The sequence below is a fragment of the Plodia interpunctella genome, chromosome 22, assembly GCF_027563975.2.
Source record: "Plodia interpunctella isolate USDA-ARS_2022_Savannah chromosome 22, ilPloInte3.2, whole genome shotgun sequence".
Taxonomy (NCBI): domain Eukaryota; kingdom Metazoa; phylum Arthropoda; class Insecta; order Lepidoptera; family Pyralidae; genus Plodia; species Plodia interpunctella.
In genome coordinates, this window is record NC_071315.1 from 4,346,642 (window position 1) to 4,365,397 (window position 18,756).

An 18,756-nucleotide genomic window follows, 5' to 3' on the forward strand; every position below is an offset into this window, starting at 1 on the left:
ATTATGTCGGATACTTATTACTATATGTGATAAAATTAAAAACAATGAAATACCTACGCCCAAATATAAAGGGTGATAACCCTACCGTCGCTCCTGTTCCAAATTCAAAATTGGAAATTAATGGCGGATTTGACAGCAGCGTTATTGTGCGGCTAATTTAAATTTTTAAATCTTATCAAGTGAGCGATGACAGCGCCTTAATGGGATCGCGCGGTTTCAAAGTCCCTTCCATTCCGTTTGAGCCGATTGTTTCTTATTTTTAATTCCCTTTCGCGTAGGTCAAGGAAATTAATTCATTAAGTTGGGAGCGTTGGTGCTGGCCAAAAATAATTATTTAAGTATGTAATATTTTTAAATAGAACACAGATTAAAATGTAAATTAAAAACTTAATTCACAGCTTAAGCCATTTAGTTTTCGGCCAGTTTTTTATCCATAATATAACCAATTTAAATTGTTAAAAACAATTTAAATTAGTTATGGTAGGTAGGTATTATAGAAACAAAGTAAACATATGTCGTTAGGCATTGTTGACACCGATTGCCTTCCTAGTAAGAGGTTTGTAATGGACCTGTCAAGGTGTAAATGATGCCTGCCTTGTGTGAGTGGAGGACCGCCTAGCTTTGCCAATACGTTAAGGAACTAAATGGATGTATGTTTCCTTTATTTTTAAGCTTACGTTGAGCGACGTTTATTTCTTTTGGACTAATTATAAAAAATGAAATGAAAATACTTTCTTATTTTAGGAAATTTAATTAGTTAAAAATAGAATCAATGTTATTATTTTGGTATAGTAACCAAAATTCAACTTTCTGCACCCATGCAGTAGAAATTTATATAGTTACTAGAAGCGCCCCGGGACTTCGCTCCTGTGGAAATTTCGTGATAAAAAGTACCCTATGAATACATAGGGTACTTTTTATCAATTTATTTTTAATTCAACCTGGTATAATACCAGGTTGAATATTAATTTATTCGAACGTCACATATTTTTTTACATTGGTAAAAATATTCGTTCTTCAGCCCACAAAATATTCAAGGCCATCGCCACTAAACTCATTGAGGTATCAGGTGACCAAAAGGCTGGCATATATCTAGGCCAGAGATTAAGCATTGCCATTAAACGTGGCAATGCTGTAGGCATTTTGGGCACGCTACCTCAAGGTAACGAATTGCAGGGTCTGGTATTTTTGTAAATATATATAAAAAATATTTTCTTTTTTTTTTTAATAATTTGTTTTTATCAGTTTATTTTAGTATTTATTTTAGTTGTATAAAGTAGCTTAGGTTAAAATAATGTTATATACCTATACCCGGTTATATTCTACCCGTGTACCAAATATCATAATCCGTCCAATAAATGGATGTTGCATGAGAGAGTCACAATCACACATATGTACACGCACAAACGCACAAATTTTCGCATTTATAATATTGGTAGGATTAGTGATTATTGTTTAGTATACGAATGGTTAATGATATCTCTGACAAACTTTACATAATAACATTATTTTTATAACAAGTTATTATGGATTTGCTTATAGCACACTGCCAACACTGCCGTCGGAAAAAGCAATTTTTGCAGCAATAAAATAATTTCGCGGCATTAATAAAATGCCACATAAAAACTAAATTTAGTATTGTAATGTAGTATTAAAAAAAAAGTTGAAAGTATAGACTTACAAAAAAGGTTTTATAGATAAATTGTTGATATCGTGCCGCAACTTCTCAAAACAAATGAAATTCTTTATTTTGCTATAAATGCGGTGTACAATTTCTCTCTTTCGGTTCTGACTTTCTTGATTCTGTTGACGCGTGTGTTTTTTTTCTTATTTCCTTCTTATATATTAGTAATTCACAAATCGTGTGTTATTCGTACAAAAATAATAGCATATTTGGTCTTGGGTTTCCGTCTTATTAACAAAGTCCGAAAGACAAAGCTGCGTTCCTGACTAAATATATTTTTTCGATTAGGTACCTGTTTAGTTCACTATTACTTTGCCACTTTCAGGTACAGTAAACTGCTGATAAAGTAGAACATATCAAACAGCGTTCTTGCTTTGGATAAAATTCGCTTTGTAATCTGTAATTAATTTAATAGTCCCCATTTAAATAAACATGTGGACAATTTTTTCATATTTTTTAATATATAATCAGTGTTAGTTGCAGACTGTGAAAAAGAATGATAACAAGAAAATGATTGTCAACATTATAAATAAACAAAATCATCCTTTTGAGAAACGTATAATTATAAACAAAACATAGAAAAGTCGAGTCTCGCCAAAACCTCTCGGATTTGATGTCTTGTCTATAATTTAACCCTGGGACCGTCAATTATGGAAATACAACTTAGTAAAAAACGCGTTCGGTCTAATTGTACCCTTTACAAGAATGTTTTAAATGCACAGTCTGCTCTATCAGGGGTTTTATTCTTTCAAGAGTTAGTATAAGAGTCAACGACTAGAAATCTGTGTCAATTGTGCCTACTTATTGCTAAATTGCTAAATCAATTTCACTTCAATTTTATACTAATATTTTTTTGTAGCAATCGATATTATACTGATAATAATTATTTATATATGTTTACGATAATGTATGCGATGAGTGGTGTTTGAATTTATTTAAAGTTCATACATATCAAGTATCCATGCAATAATTGACTTCTCCGTTAAAAATACTTTTTTATATTTAATCTACGATAAGTAAAACTATTGCTGGAATTTTTTAAAATGAAAAAATTGACCTTAGTAAGTTGGAAAATTCTTTTAAAAAGCTATGGTATTATGACACCCTCGTTTAATTTTATAGTTACAAATTTAAGCAAGATTTTGTAATACGAGTTACAAAATATTAAAACTTCTGTGTAACTGAATTATCTTAACATGGATTAAATGAATTATTTCGATTATAGCTTTTTTATTTATGTCCTAAAATTATACTGTTATAATCTTAGAACTATAGGAAGGATTTTTAATTTGTTTTTATTATTCCATGAATAAATAGAAAGAAAAAAAAACATTTATTCAGAAATTATATCTTTTTCACCTCATATTCTGAATTAAATGATATTTACCAAAGCTATAAACTACTATGACTAAGATATTCCTAAATTGCGAAGTATTGAAATTACTTTGCTGAGTTTTAATACATTTATATTGAATTATATAATTATTGTATTAATATTATTATAATGTCAATGAATATAAATAAAATACATAAGTTTACACAAAATTTTGGTGTTTACTTAAGTACCTATTTACTTCTTAAAAATTAATTTGAATATGTGATAAGATCTAAAAATTTGCAAATGATTATTTTGTATAATAGTAGATCACATCCGTATGAAATGTGTGTTTGTTCATCTTTACTTCACGTCAAAACGGAGCAAGTGATTAAGTTGATTGTATAGAAATAATTGGAGGGTTGGAGAGTGACATAGGTCATTTAGAATAGTTTTGCTAATAGCTCCCTGACTATATCCATTCACACATGACAAACAACACATACACGATCACTTGAAAACTGGACACCTAAGTAGTCTTTAGTTTGTGGACGCAATTTACTGTGCCTTGTCTGTGGTTCTCCTGAATACTTTGTATTATATCTAGTTTTTGTTTCAAAAAAATTGTTATGTTACATTTAAGTTAACTACGTGCTAATCATATAGCATATGCAAATTCGATCCAATTTAGTACTCGTATTTGCCATAAATTGAAAATCATCAATTGTAAGAATGTTGGAAAAAGCAGTAACATGCCATAAACTAGCCAGTAGACTATGTACGACAGATAATAAATAATAAAGACGAAACGAAAGAAATAGTGACAACCCGCCGACTGCCGACGCACTTTAAAAAAATATAAATAAAATCTTGCGTCATGCATAAAAAAAATTAAAATAAATCTTGAGTTTTAAACGCAAGATTCAATTTCGATTTTTATATTTTATTCGGTGATATTTATATCATTTAGCGAAGTGGCTGATGTCTCAATCACTTGTAACACTTGCGTATCACTTACTATCTTTAACAATGTGTAATTGGTGAGAGCACTGTCCCTTAGGCAGGGTCGTGGGTTCGATTTCTTTTCATCCCATTATAACTTTAATTTATTAGTAATCAATTATGTGTGTGAAGCTTTAAATTAACTTTATTTATCACTCCCATTTTTTTTATATGTAGAGCTTTAAATTGTCTTATAATAAGTTCGCTCGGGATGTAGCGAACTCCATATGACTAAAACATAATACAGTATTGCATACCTCACGATGACACTGCATGTAAAGGTTCATGCTAAATCTATACTAAGGCAACTATATCACAGAATTCACTGAGTCCCATATCACAAGAGTTCAGATAAGGTATCGCACTTGGAACATATCCGATGCGCCCGGGGCATAGATCACGGAGACGCGTAAACGTAATAATAATCGACCATCCCGCGGGCTTATCTGTAAACGACTGGAGGCTACGAGCCTTTTGCTGGGGGCGAAACACCGTGCGTAGCGGCCAACTCCGCCCCGGGGCTCGCTATTGGCCCAAAAGCGGTAGCGGGTTCCGTATGCGCCTCCCCATTGGCCACTTCGACGCCAGTGGGGGCAGCCGCGCGTCAACTGCAATATTTTGACGTTTTTTTACAACCATTTCTTGTCGCGATGTTTAATTGTAATTCTCTACGGCTATTGTAGGGTTAAGTGAGCAGTTTTGACGGCTGTGCGTTACAATGCCTGATTTTGATTGTGATTTTTTCGGCTGTTGTATTGCGCTCGCGCATGTTGTTAGTTATTCGATATTTGAATTGAGGCTGTCGATTTTGATTCGCAATGCTCCGAGCGTTTTAAGCAAACACCTGTTTAAATTTCTCACTGGGTCTTTTTTTACGAAATGCATTCAATTTCCGTTCAAATATTAAACAAACATCATGTTTTAACTTTATTGTTAGATTTGTTAAATTTTAGATGTCTACAATTTTATCGATTGCGTAATTTTTTTAATCTATTTAACCAAAGGTTTAACCTTTTTTATACAAAAAATATTTTTAGGTTACGGGCATACCGTCTCAAAACATACAAAATATACTGTTACGTTAAAAACGCTCTCATGTTTATTTATTTTTTATTTAAGTATACAAGTTTTCGAAACACTAGCCATTTCTTTGGATATCTGTTCTTGTCCGTGATTTAAACCTACTGTGAAAATTTGATTAGAGCTCAAAAAATCTACACAGATGACTACACAGATTTACAATAATAGCTGAATAAACTTCATATTAGAACATAAGTAATTTTCAATCCCAAATACAACATTCGTATTAAAGTAATTACATTCTCACATATATATTATCCAATTTCAGAGGCACAAATTAACATAACTAGTACCGAGTTATATTATTCTGAATTTTGTACACGCTTCATGCAGATACGTGAACAGAATGTACATTTTTATTACAAGTTTAACTAACTAACGGCCCCTCCCGGCTTCGCTTTTCATTTGAAAATAACCCGTCTAATAGATTTTGCGTGAAAAAGTAACAAACATACAACTTTCGCATTTATAATATTAGTACAAGTAGAATTCTATAGTTAAATGAAAATGAAAGGTTAGTAAAGGTATAAGATTTTATCATTATTAAAAAACGCAAAATCGAGTGAATGAACAAATGATTTACTAAGATCCAAGTAAAGCGCGAATTTCACTTCTAAAACAGGAAATAGCTGCATCACTAACCGGAAGACGCATCTGATTCAGGACGCCATGTTTTATTCAAGTTGTTGAATTATTTATGAGTTTGTGTACGTCTGTCTGTTTGTCCAGGGAGCTGGGATTTTCATATTGTAGTATAACGTTTACTCTATGTACCTACTAGTATTAAGCACCTTGTATTAATTTGTGTTATTTTAACATATTATGCCACACTCTGCAATACAATGTTGTCACAGTAAAAGGAATTTGCTGGCCACCGTTTTCGATTTAGTCAATCGTAACTACATTATGCAATGGAAAACTATATATTCTATTAAAATTCTTAATCCAGTGTGGCATAATCCGCTAAAATATTTTTGTAAATATTTGCTAAGAAATAAAAGATGAAAGAAATTAATATAAATTAGCGGCCCGTTTCGGCTAAAACCATAATAAATTATACCTCTAAACCTTCCTCTAAACCTCAGGAATCACTCTTATCTATTGATGAAAACCACATGAAAATCCGTGCATATAGTGCGTATATAGTTGGTTTAACGCACTTAGCGCGTGTATGTTTAGTTATCGCCTTTAGAAAACTAAAAACATAAGGTCGCATATTTTTTAATTCAGAAAGGAATCCTAACCTGCAGGTAGGGTACATTCCGTAGACTAGAATCATGTTTGTCAAGAAGTAAGAGGCTTAGAAATTAGATAAAGGGGAAAATATCGGAAAACCATAATCGTATGCTATAAGTGCACGAGTCCAACACGTAACTGACAGTATTTTTTTTAATTTCGGTATAAAATGAACGAAGTATTCTAGACTATATATTATTCGTGGCCCTTGGAGGAATATGTTATGAATGATGTTGTGTTGTGTTATGAACATGAATATGTTTTTATATTATTAAAAAAAACCTTGAAACCAGTCTTTATTTACTCGAATAATAAGTGCTCACACAAGATATACATATTCACAATACAATACAGCTAAATTACTTTCGAAAAACATTTACAAAAGTCATACCACAATACCGAAACACCCCACCTATTTCAATCAAATAAAACATAATTACGGAGGCATAAAAGTCTGAATTAACTTTCGATATAATGACGGTAACTTTTGGTAAGCTCCGCCGACCAAATGTCTGTCACCGCGGGCTGTTTGGGAAATAAAAGGTCGAGACACAGTGGGAGCTACGCTCGGTGTCATGACGGGACTCGGTAGAGATGGGTCGCTCAACTTTTTGCAAAGAAACTGGGAAAATATTAGGACTAAACCCATCTGACTTAGGACACGAGATTTTTTTCTTCTAGTATATTATTGCTTCCATACTGAACTGGGAGCGAAACAAAAGTATGTACCTTAATGCTAACCTATATATATATATAGTGTGTTGGAAATCCCAACACTAAAAGATTTTTGATTATAGCAACACTATGTAACGCTCACATTTAAAAAATGTTTCTTTTTCTTTCGTGCAAATAAAAAGTGCTCCAGAAGTAAACTCGATATATTTATTTAACCAGCTCCGAAAAGCATTAACAGTCCACTGCACAACGAGCCATCAGTTAAACAGCCTGTGGGAGAGGCCTATGTCCGTAATGGACTTTTTGTGGCCGAGATGATGATGTAATCCTGGTTATCTACGAAATATTCAATGGTAAAAAAATACAAGCTTATTGAATTTTATCATTTACGGTGACACAACATTTTTAAATGCTGGATCCGCGCCAGTATGTTATGCTATGTCGTGTGGTATATATATGTTACCGGCTAAACCCGATTCCAGGATAAACTAGTTTTGCCTAGGCCTAGCTTTGTCTTCCTACATGCGATAGGATAAACTGGTTTAGCCTAGGCTATACTAGCTCGTCCTATCGCATATAGGAAAAATTAGTTTATCATAGGTCAAACTAGTTTCTCCTGATAGAAATAAACACACTCAGGTTAAACAGGAAGGACCTAGTCTAAATTTATTTAGCCTAGTCCAACAAAGTCTCCGAAATAGCATTATAAATATAGTATTTTTAATACTATATTGTAAAAATACTAAATACTATATTGTTTTAATATTATTAAAAATACTTTATTAATTATTAGAATGTGATTGTTTGTTTTACCGTTATCGTTTTAATGAAATTATTAATTTTAATTAAATAGTATTTTATTCCATTTACCTATTTATTTTGTCTTTCTAGATATTCTATAATGTTTAGACTAGGCCATGCCAGTTTATCCTGAGAGTGTGTATTTCTATTAGGATAACTTAGTTTGGCCTAGGCTAAACTGGTTTATCCCATCGGTCTTAGGACGAACTAGTTTAGCCTAGGCTATACCAGTTTATCCTATCGCATGTAGGAAGAATTAGTTTAGCTTAGGTAAAACGAGTTTATCCTGGAATCGGATTTGGCCGGTAACATATTTATCTCCATTGTGCGCCAGCCTTTACAATACGGAAACAGTGTGGTGTTGCCACAAAATTAGTTATATTTAATTATACCGAAACATTGAATTTTTGGACCACACAGTGGTTGACAGATGTCATTGGGTGTTTTTCTAAATTCAACACCTCCAGGCGACTATTTAGAGGTTAAGGAAAAAAAATACACAGAATTAAGTTTTATTTTGTTCAAGTGGTTAGTGGTGAAGTCGAATATTAATTTTGTCCATATGGAAAACATCGTTTTCGGTCTTCACTTGAGAATTATGTCAAGGATATGTTGAAAAAACAACGCAAGTTGGTGAATAAGATATTTATATTATGCACTTTTGACTGCACTTGAGGGTTTCTGGTGGGAATTTCGAAATAAATAGTATTCTAGTGGTTTCATTCTACCAAATATCTTTACAAAAGGTTTTATTCGAATTTTATAAAAAATATCAAGAAGCATGGCCAAACCGACAACTTTTTTTAAACAATTAAAAACAAATCAGTCTAAAAAAAAAAGTGTGACAAACTATTTTTAATCTGCAAAGGTTACCGCAATAACTAAATTAAGAACAAAAAAAAAATAACTCATTAACAGTTAATTTCATATCATAATTTACCAAAACAGCCGGAATTGTCTTTCGCCAGTTACTTATAAAAAAAACTAAATTAATTGGAACCCAAATGTCAAACCTTTTTCAAAATAATTCATATTTTTTTAAAACTTCGAATCGAGATAAACGATTCGACGCGCTATCCTTTTGGTGACGCAAAAGTGGTATTTTGATATATTGTAACGGTAGATACTTTTTTATAAGACGAAATGGCATTAAAAACTATTTTATTATGAATTAGCGATTTGATGCAACGTACGGTCCATTAAATAATTTCTTTTACAGTTGTTTAATTTTTTTCTTGATTCACAGTTGGCTAATCTCAAAGAGGCAAAAGTATTTTTTTTTAATTCCTGTTTATATTTAAAGTATTTTAAATTAAATTTCTTAGCCTTTAAAAAATTACAATTTAAAAATAAAGAAATAAAGTATTTTCTTTAAAAAAGAATGCTTTTTTTCTTTACAAAAAAGAAGTTATAATTTTTAAAGACGACAAGAGAAGACTATATAACGACACCCAAATCAACAGTCGCGTTCGAAACACCACAGCTAAGTATACAGTGATTGGGATGCCGCGCATACCGTCCGTGTGTTTACTCGCATACTCCGCCATTACTCAGGAACGCGGGGACGCACGCGAGTTTCGGGGATAAAATAATGACGATACAGATATGTCTTCCTAAGAAAATCCAGTGTTTGTAGCTTTTTAAGAAATACAATATATCAATATTAACTAGCTGTGCCCCGGGTTTTCGCTCCCGTGGGAATTTCGGGATAAAAAGTATCCTATATGTTATTCCAGGTTATATTCTACCCGTGTACCAAAGTTCATAACAATCGGTCCAGTAGATTTTGCGTTATCTTTCACGATAGTAAACGTACATACACACATCCCCATTCGCATTTAATATTAATAGGATTTTGACTAGAAAAAGTGCTTGTGAACACACAAGATACTTTTTGCTGCTAGTCAATTCATAAGGTGATTTCCTTGCCAACAGCGATATATTTGAAATGTATAACAAATTGCCAATTATTATTATAATTGCCGATTGAATTGGGTACAATCTGATCGTCCGTCCAGACGTACCTACGTCTATATCGTAAATTTCAGTATATTATTGAGCAATCCCAAATTTGAATGACGGATCTCGAATACTACGTTGCGTGGACAAACAGCGTGTGCATCAAAGCTATCTTTCTGTACTGTATGTATTATGTGACGCGAGAGTTCGCCCATTACGCTAATTCTACGTCTATCAAACGTAATTCATGTGATATAGGATATTTCGGGCATGAAATATGTGTTCCCGTTATGCCCTGTGTTTTTGATGTTATGAAGGCTAGACGGCTATTGAGTTTTCGGATAAATTTGAATTTTAAATGTAAAAAATTTCAGTTAGATACTCGTTACGTTAACCTTTATTGCGACAGGAGGAGACAGCCTACATATTTACCGCCCCAAAGTCGAATCAGAAAGTTGAGATTTCATCGCAAAACTGTTTAAAAATCTTTACTTTTGCCGCCAAACAGCAGGGTTTGAAGGGAGAGAGGCTACGTGGCAAAAGACCCTAGGTCACAAACTAGACAACGCGCGTGTGACACTTCTGGTGTTGTTCATAGGTTATGGTGACTTACCATCAGGTGGGCGCATGCCTGTTTGACGTCTTGGTAGTATAAAAAAGTATAAATCTTTTGCTGAGTTTATCTTTCTTTCTCTGTTGACAACGAAACGATCACCGGCTTTGGGTGTCACTCACAAAGCGCTATTACATTTGGTCATTTTGCTTATGGAAATTTTTGGTTTTGGTTCCAACCAAGAGGTGAATGAATTCCTACCACTTGGACAGAAGCGAGTGCGTTTCATTGAACACACTTCATTTCTCTGAACCTCCCGAATTTTTATAATCGAGCGCCAAATGCAGGCTGCTATTAAAGTAAGTTTTACATAATAATTAAATTAAATTCTACTTAATTATAAAACTATACTTACTCAACTTTTGTTAAGAAACTGTAGTCATAAGCGCTCTCGCAACGAACAAAATATTTGCACGTGACGGCTCAACAAAGTTTCCTTCGCCACGCTTTTGAATTCCCACAGAAAATGGAGAAATAAGTTTAATAAATTATTTAATATAAAATAATTCCCATCTAAGTGGTATAAGCTTGATAGGTAACTCGACTCGATTTCTAACTTGAAGAGGAGTAAGATTAACCAAACAGACAAAAAAAATATTTAGGTACTTAATGGAAACGGGGAATATTAGGATATCGATCTAAGAGGACATTGAATGCAGTTATTTTGAAACTACAGACAGACACATCAGTTTTATTTATTTTTCTTGAGTGCAGTGCGGTGTAGTGCGTCACGAAAGATGAAATCTGACGTATCTAAGTAATCATAGTTAAAAGAAATAAATAACTATTATTTTGCTTGCTAAATAGCAAAATGGCCGACGGAGAACCATTGATAATTAAACCTTATACTTATTTACTATTTATTACTTATACTTATTTCAAATTTTATGTCGTTACTGAACTAAAAAAAAAGGTCAAGACTGCCAGTTTCTTTAGAGAATCTTAATATAATATTTCGGGTGATGATAAAATGAATTAGCATATTAGATGACCGTCCAAAATTCCGAAAGGCCATAGAGTCCTCATTTATGATGTAATTATATGATAAACAAATTATTTTTGTGTTTAGTTCTATTTTTTATTATGCGTTGGTAAGTATAGCCCTTGGTTCGTCTAATGTCGTCCCTTTCATTAGAAGTGATGATGGTATACATAAATATTTTTATAACGCGATGATAAAAATCAGTGCACACTTGGATTGGAAATTTTTCCATTTTATAGTTCTTGTTGGAAAAATCCTTGCTTAATTTTGATTACATACTCTTTGTTTCATTTGTAACGATTTGGCTCTGCCAGCAAGAGTGATGACGGCTCCAAAAAGCTAAATCTAATTAAAAAGCTAAGTAAATTTTATCGTTAAAACTATAAAAACACTTTTAAAAATAGATAGAATATTTATTTACAACCACAAGTGCAGTGGTGCACGCGCATCAACTTACGTTGCTTGTGTATTATTAAGTAATATATCCATACTAATAAAATTCGAAATCTGAAAGATTCTTTCAGATTTGTATATCTGTTTCACTGTCACGGCTAAACCGCTAGACCGATTGCCTATGTAGTTAAAGAACCCCGTCAAAAAAAATCAACCGTCCAAAGACTATAATGGGGGCGAAAATTTGTATTAAAATCGTGTTGAAAGATGTCCAAATACGACTTAATTGACTATCACATAAGAACAATGATCCTAGAAATTAGTAATCTGGCATGGGTAAACACATTAATTACAACAAATATATGCTGTCAGAAGTAACTATTTTACGCTGACGAAGTCGCAGGTAACAGCTAGTGAAAAAAATAGTGAATCTGCAAGCGAGCTGGTTGATAAAAATATTTTTAAATAAGTTATTGGATTAAGAGTGTGAAAGAGATAATACTAGATTTTCTGAGTTCATTAGTGATTTTTGACTCGTGGTCCAATCAATTTACATTTCCTACACGCGTAAACAAAAGAAAGTCGCCAGATACGATCTAAACACGCAAAAAGTCAAGCATAAATCTCCCGGACCGTAACAATGACTTAGGGTCCATAAAATAAGTTAAATGACTATGTTTGCCCCACAATTATATGGGGACCCACAGACATGCAATTATAAAGCGCTTTGCCCTGACCCGTTGTGGGCCTATCCGTTTTATAACGATATTAATTGATTACAATGGTAATAATGGTTGTATTAAGAACAGATTAGAATTATAAATTTAACTAGCTATTGGCCACGACTGCGTCCAGGGGACTTACAATTTAATGCGATCCAGTTCTGCATTGCTAATTCGTACCATCAAGTTGATTTTTAATACTAAAATTTGAATCGCATTTGAATCGTTCGTAAAAGTTGATGGTAGGCTTGCAGTTATTATTATCAGTATCTTTTGTCTAAGCATTATATATATATATCGATTTTCAAGTTTAATCTTAATAAAAACGCTACAAGCTTTGTATTGGGGATATTTATTAAAATTATAATGAATTATAGCATGGTGATAGACGCAGATATATCTCGCTATTTAAAATACAACAGTGAAAAACCAATTTGAATGTGTAGTTTTTTTATGTGCAAACAAATAGGTCTAAAGAGATCTATCTATGTAAATCTATATGTGCGTCTATCACCATGCTATCATTCATTATAATTTTAATAAATTTCCCATATCTCATATGAGATCAATTAATGGTCCAATAGATGTCGACATTTAATGGCTGTTTTTTTATTTATTTTCTGTCTGCTGTATGTTTGCACATAAAAAAACTACACATTCAAATTGGTTTTTCACTGTTGTATTTTAAATAGCAAGACTTAACCTGTTTGATAAATCTAATATAAATTTTAACAAAATATCCACACCACTCGTACTAAGTAACGGGAAAAGCTAGTTTATAGAAAAAGAAAAGAAAAAAATTCTTATCGGTAAAAGAAAAAAGAAATCTCTCCGGCGGGGAATCGAACCCCGGTCTCCCGCGTGACAGGCGGGGATACTGACCACTATACTACCGAAGACTTGAAGGGACTGTCGAAATAGTGTAATACTTGTTTTCGAAGATGACGTACGTTCAATATTTTGCTATCAAATAAAATTGCGATAAGTTATCAAGTATTGTATGTACGTGCGAATTTATAGCTAAGAATTGGACGAATTGAGCGAATTTATAGCTGGTATTTTGCGAAAAATACCAGTAATATGTTCTTAAAGTAAACTTTTATGAATGAGACAGTTTTCAGCCAGAGATCCTATACTTATTTTGTAAAAAGAATAATTTGTGACTAAGCGATGACTTTTTAGCCTTTTGGTACACTAGATAGAATAAAACAAATACCTACCTACTTAGCGCCAAGGTACTTTTAATCCCTCAATTATCACTAGAGGATTTTATCTTAAGATATATCTAATCCCAAGTCCAGACTAATGAAAGACTTGAATTTAGTACTTAGATAATAAAGCTAAGATTATATTAATTTATTTTGTGTTTTCATATTTGACTAGACTAGACTTTTCATAGTTGTCTACTCAATCATGAATATCAACTAATAGATAGGTACAACATCGATACGTACAAATATTGTAGTACGGAGCAAGAGAGATGGAGATAGGCTACTTTGACCGTGGAAAAAAAGTACCGCATCCTGGAAAAATACACGCGGGCGAAGCCACGGGAAAAATCTAAAGCCATGCTATAGGAGATGAAGTGATTCATTCCCAGTTTACGAATTTTCATACCTACAAGAGTTTATGCCCTCAAATTTTTACTGTGGTTAAGGACCCATCACGTAACAGATATCAATCAATCCTTTCTGACGGCTACAGAATAAAATATCGAGACCTTAGAAGAACCCCAACTTGGTTTGAATTTTGAGGTCTATATTTTCTTTTTTAGTAAGTAAATTATGTTGGTATAATTAGAAAATATCTGAAAGTGCTAGGCTAGAATCAACAATAACGAAGCACGTGGAGAAAGCTGGAAAAATGGTTCGATATATGAAATGGTATTTTTTAAAAATGGAACTTAAAAAGTGTATACCAGCTATCATTTTCGGTAGCTATCGCTTTGTCATGGTAAGTCTTCAATGTATAAAACTTCAAATATTCGAATTTATGAGCAATTTATTCATCTATTCACAGAGTCTACCAAAAAATCGACATCACACATTATGACGAATCCATCGAATAAAATCATCGATACAAATTGAGTGCGCTATACTATTGTTTATTTTGGAATGGTGATTATGTACTTTCGATATTTCACCACTAAAGTACAAAAACAAAAGTGTCGGAGCACGGCCAAATTATTATAATGCCACTACACTAATCTGATAATAGCAGTTGTTGCCTTTATTTTTATAATTTGCTCTTGAATTATGATTGAATAATTTCTGGACTGGGTTCTTTGATGGAAAGATTTTGTGTCATGTTATCAGGTGTGGTCTGTGCTTTTGCCATATACTTATTAAATTTCGTCGCATATCATACACATATAACACTATTAGATTTTTCGTAAATGCCTCATTCTGACGCTTTAGTATCTAATTAAATTTTAACTTTTTTGTCTCTCTTTGTCCTTAAATATTTGAGGAAAATTATGACGATCTGCATTGTCTGTCCTCCAACCTGTTACATACCGTGCTAAATTTCTTCCAAACAATGTAGTACCATTTGAATACAACTGTGCATGGTACAATTTGTACTATATTGTCCCATTTGCATCATTGTAATACAAAAATACCTATAAATACTATAGAGTATTAACAAAAAAAAATATGAGCCTTATGTGACAGTGGGTTGGGTACAAGTGATGTCACAAATGTTGGAGGCAAAAAGCGTCTTAATTATATTACAATAAGAACAAAAGTGCTAAATGTTACTAAATAAAATTTATCAATCAAAGTTACCATTTTGTTATCGTGTTTCATTGTGCATATTTATATATTTTATATTATACCTAATTTGGTTTCCACAGCCCTGAAAATGTAATAATAAAATTATCTCCAGTTATTTATGTATAACAAAACAGAGCTATTGATTTAATTGGTCCATTTACGTGAAACAATTGGATAAGATTTAGTTTCGGGACAATTTAGCCAATCCTGAGACAATATAATTTGACTGATAGATTGCCGCGCCGTCAAGCACGCGAGGGAAATCTCGTTCGGAATTTGAAATGAGAATAAAGGAATTTTGTTTAAAAAAATAAAACGATGGGTAGTTTTGTCTGGTGTAAACTATTATTCAATTTTAGTTTTTGCTTTATGGGTATCGATTAATTCGATAAATAATTTTATGATGAATATTATTAAATAAATGATACATATAGGGACTCAATGGATATGGTTTCAGATCTTTTGTATAATACAATATATTTACTTATTGAATAAACCAAGAAATCTGCTAAATTTATAGGAATACTTTTTATCTAATTCCTACTAAGTATGAATACAAATCGGAAATATTTTTGTATTAGATACTATTGAATCTACCACTAAAGGATGAAAACGAAATCGAAATAAATTATATAACTAATATTAAACATTTAGAATTCTCCAAAAACAGTTCAAAATCTGCCCAATTAATCTTCGATCAAGCAAAGGTCATAGAAAAGGTTAAAGACAGTCAATTATGGCACAGATTAGAACAGCTAGGGCAAATAAATCACAAGATTCGGGTTCGCGAATCACGCGAGCATCATAAATTAGATTTTGGTGAGCATTTTTAAGGTACAACAAATTGAAGTCTAAGGCCTTGTTTATGGAGACAGTGCGCGGCATATCAAGCAGCAACAAATGTTTGATGCTTTTTGTCTGCTTCGCACAAGTCAAATCAATTGAGATCAACGTCGAAAATAACTCTAAAATTGGAAAATTCGGCTGTGACTTTACAACCAGCCCCTGCCTGACGTCAACTCTCCTTGGAAATGCCGTTGTTGCTTATAAGCTTCTAAGGCTATGTGTCCCTTAGTCACCTCGAATAACATCCACGGGAGGATATAAAGTAGTATAAAGTATTATAAAGTGGTCACAACACGCCATGGTTGGTGAATCTTTTCCAATCGATTATACGAGTAGAATATCGATTTTATAGTATATAGAATACTGAATTAAGCAGATGTTTCAAGAATCATATTGTACATCACGTGTTTGGATCTCCATTAACTATAATCAAAGTTATTATGTAAATGCTTTAGAGCAATCCTTTTAACAAGAACAGGTGGAAATGTGAAGGAAACAGGGTCTGGAGATGCTCAATTATAAATTTATGTCAGATAAAAACAATTGATTTAGAGTTTCTTCCAATAGTATTTTCAAAGCCTTGTTATTTATTTATTATAATTCATCGTCGTCATCTTCCTTACTATTTCGACGCAGTATGTCTCTAAGTCACAATTCCCTGTCATATTCGCGTCCACTCCTAGCTCCTATTCTTATGCTTCCTTAAACAGTCCATTCATCTCTTTCTTGTTCTTCTGTAACCAATAAACTTATATTTTAATAATAATAATAAATAAATATATTAGGACAAATCACACAGATTGAATTAGCCTCAAAGTAAGTTCGAGACTTGTGTCATGGGACACTAACTCAACGATACTATATGTTATAACATATACATATATAGATAAACATCCAAGACCCGGGGCCAATCAGAAAAAGATCATTTTCCATCATGACCCGACCGGGGATCGAACCCGGGACCTCTCGGTTCAGAGGCAAGCACTTTACCACTGCGCCACCGAGGTTCGTCATAGCTGTTAGGCGACAATAGCATTCCTAATGAAAGTGTTGACGTCTGGCAGGTGGCCGGTTGTAAAAGTACGATTTGGTTGTGATTATGTACTACCATCGCTTCCCATAACGCATGAAAGCGTAAAGACCATCTGATAAGTTACAGAATATCTTACATTGCAATTATGTTCTTCTTCATAGTCGTATTCCTCATGGCATTTTTTTACCTTAATTATTATAAAAAATTAAAATTGTCTTTAAAACTCAGAATCGGTTACTTAATAGTAAGTAATATTTGTTACATTTATTTAAAAAAATAAACTACGAATCGATCAAATCAGTTACCGCTCAAAAATGTTTACTCACAATATTGCATTAAACATCAAAGATATCTTTTCGAATCGTGGCAAATTGAGAATCGAATGAGATTTCAAGCATCGATTCCCTTCGACTCGCGCCCTCCTCGCTTGCTAGCTGGCGTGTTCTAAATCGCATCATGTGGATAACTTTCGAATTTCGAACGCGCTATTCGAATTTTGAATTCAAATTGAAGTGGATGATATGCGTGCCCAAATAGAAAAGAGTTACCTACCTACAGATTTTGTAAATGTTTTAGATTATTTTTTCTTGAAATACTTAATAACAAGCCTATACTTTTTGAACAAGGCAATAACGAAAAGAAAATTACATAGTTAATATGTACGAACGCACATTCTTACAATTAATCATTTCACATCCAATTCCTAACATAATATTTTCTTCATTGTTTTTCTAACAAAACCTCATCTTGAAGTAACTGGAGGATCCATTACCCAACGCTGATACAAGGGCGTATTCACAATAAGCTCTTCGCTCGCCACGCGCCGCGCATTAGGGGGCGGCATATTGGAATAATAAAGAACATAACTATCCCGCAGTCCCGCACGCGTTGACACTTGATATCACTACTTTATTAATTTTGACAGCTCACCGTTACATTAGCTTGTTAGTTCGGTAGATATAATTATCGTGGGTAGCAGAGTCTATAATCTATGGTAGTTGTTTATTATAATCATGTTACCCTATGTTTTTAATTAAGGGGGGTGGTCCAGTGGTTAAGTCGCCCTGTGGACTGTAAGGTTGCTGATTCCAATCCTACTTACATGGCATGTAAGTATACATACGTAATACAAGTATAGTTTTAACAGTCCACGGCTTTCTTGGCGATGGACTATCATAAGGAAACCTGTACTAGTTGATGATTTATCAGCTAGTGTATGAAATGGTGAAGGCAATGGCAAAACAGTGCATTAATATTGCCGAGGAAGTCGTTGTGTTACATTCCACGTAATAGCCACGACCCTTAGCCATCAGAAATAGGACTAAGTATTTTTTTTAAAACACAAAATAAAATTAATTACTTGTGAGGAAATCTGGCATTTTCTTAACAATTATTTAGGCTCTTTTAAAAGTCTAAGTATGTCCAGTCCAGCCAATCCATCACTGATGCTGAAAGATGACTCATCAGCATGTCCCTCCCGACCGACGAAATGAAACAAACGCGTTATTATGCACAATAGGTACATCAAGATTGCAAATATCGTAGTGCGTTCGGGTTCGGGACCATTATAGCAAGTACAAAATAATTCCAAAATAATACCTGACATTCCGGACTGGTTAGACTTTACGTCCTTATATATAT

General features: G+C 33.1%; 1 protein-coding gene and 1 non-coding gene across 5 annotated transcripts in view; both read right to left on the minus strand.

Moving 5' to 3' along the window:
• TfAP-2 (Transcription factor AP-2) overlaps positions 1–18,756 on the minus strand; it is an 89,395-nt gene that overhangs the window by 54,502 nt on the left and 16,137 nt on the right. For 3 of the 4 annotated variants that reach the window (XM_053762355.1, XM_053762352.1, XM_053762353.1), the window contains exon 1: positions 4,259–4,442. The exons of the other annotated variant lie outside the window; for it this stretch is intronic. In XM_053762355.1, the coding sequence (XP_053618330.1) occupies positions 4,259–4,288 (30 nt within the window). In that variant the 5' untranslated portion in view covers positions 4,289–4,442. Of the gene's footprint in view, positions 1–4,258; positions 4,443–18,756 lie in introns of those variants that run through there. 4 annotated transcript variants of the gene reach the window in all.
• Positions 13,290–13,361, minus strand: TRNAD-GUC (transfer RNA aspartic acid (anticodon GUC)). Its single transcript has one exon. It is a non-coding gene; the product is annotated as a tRNA-Asp (tRNA).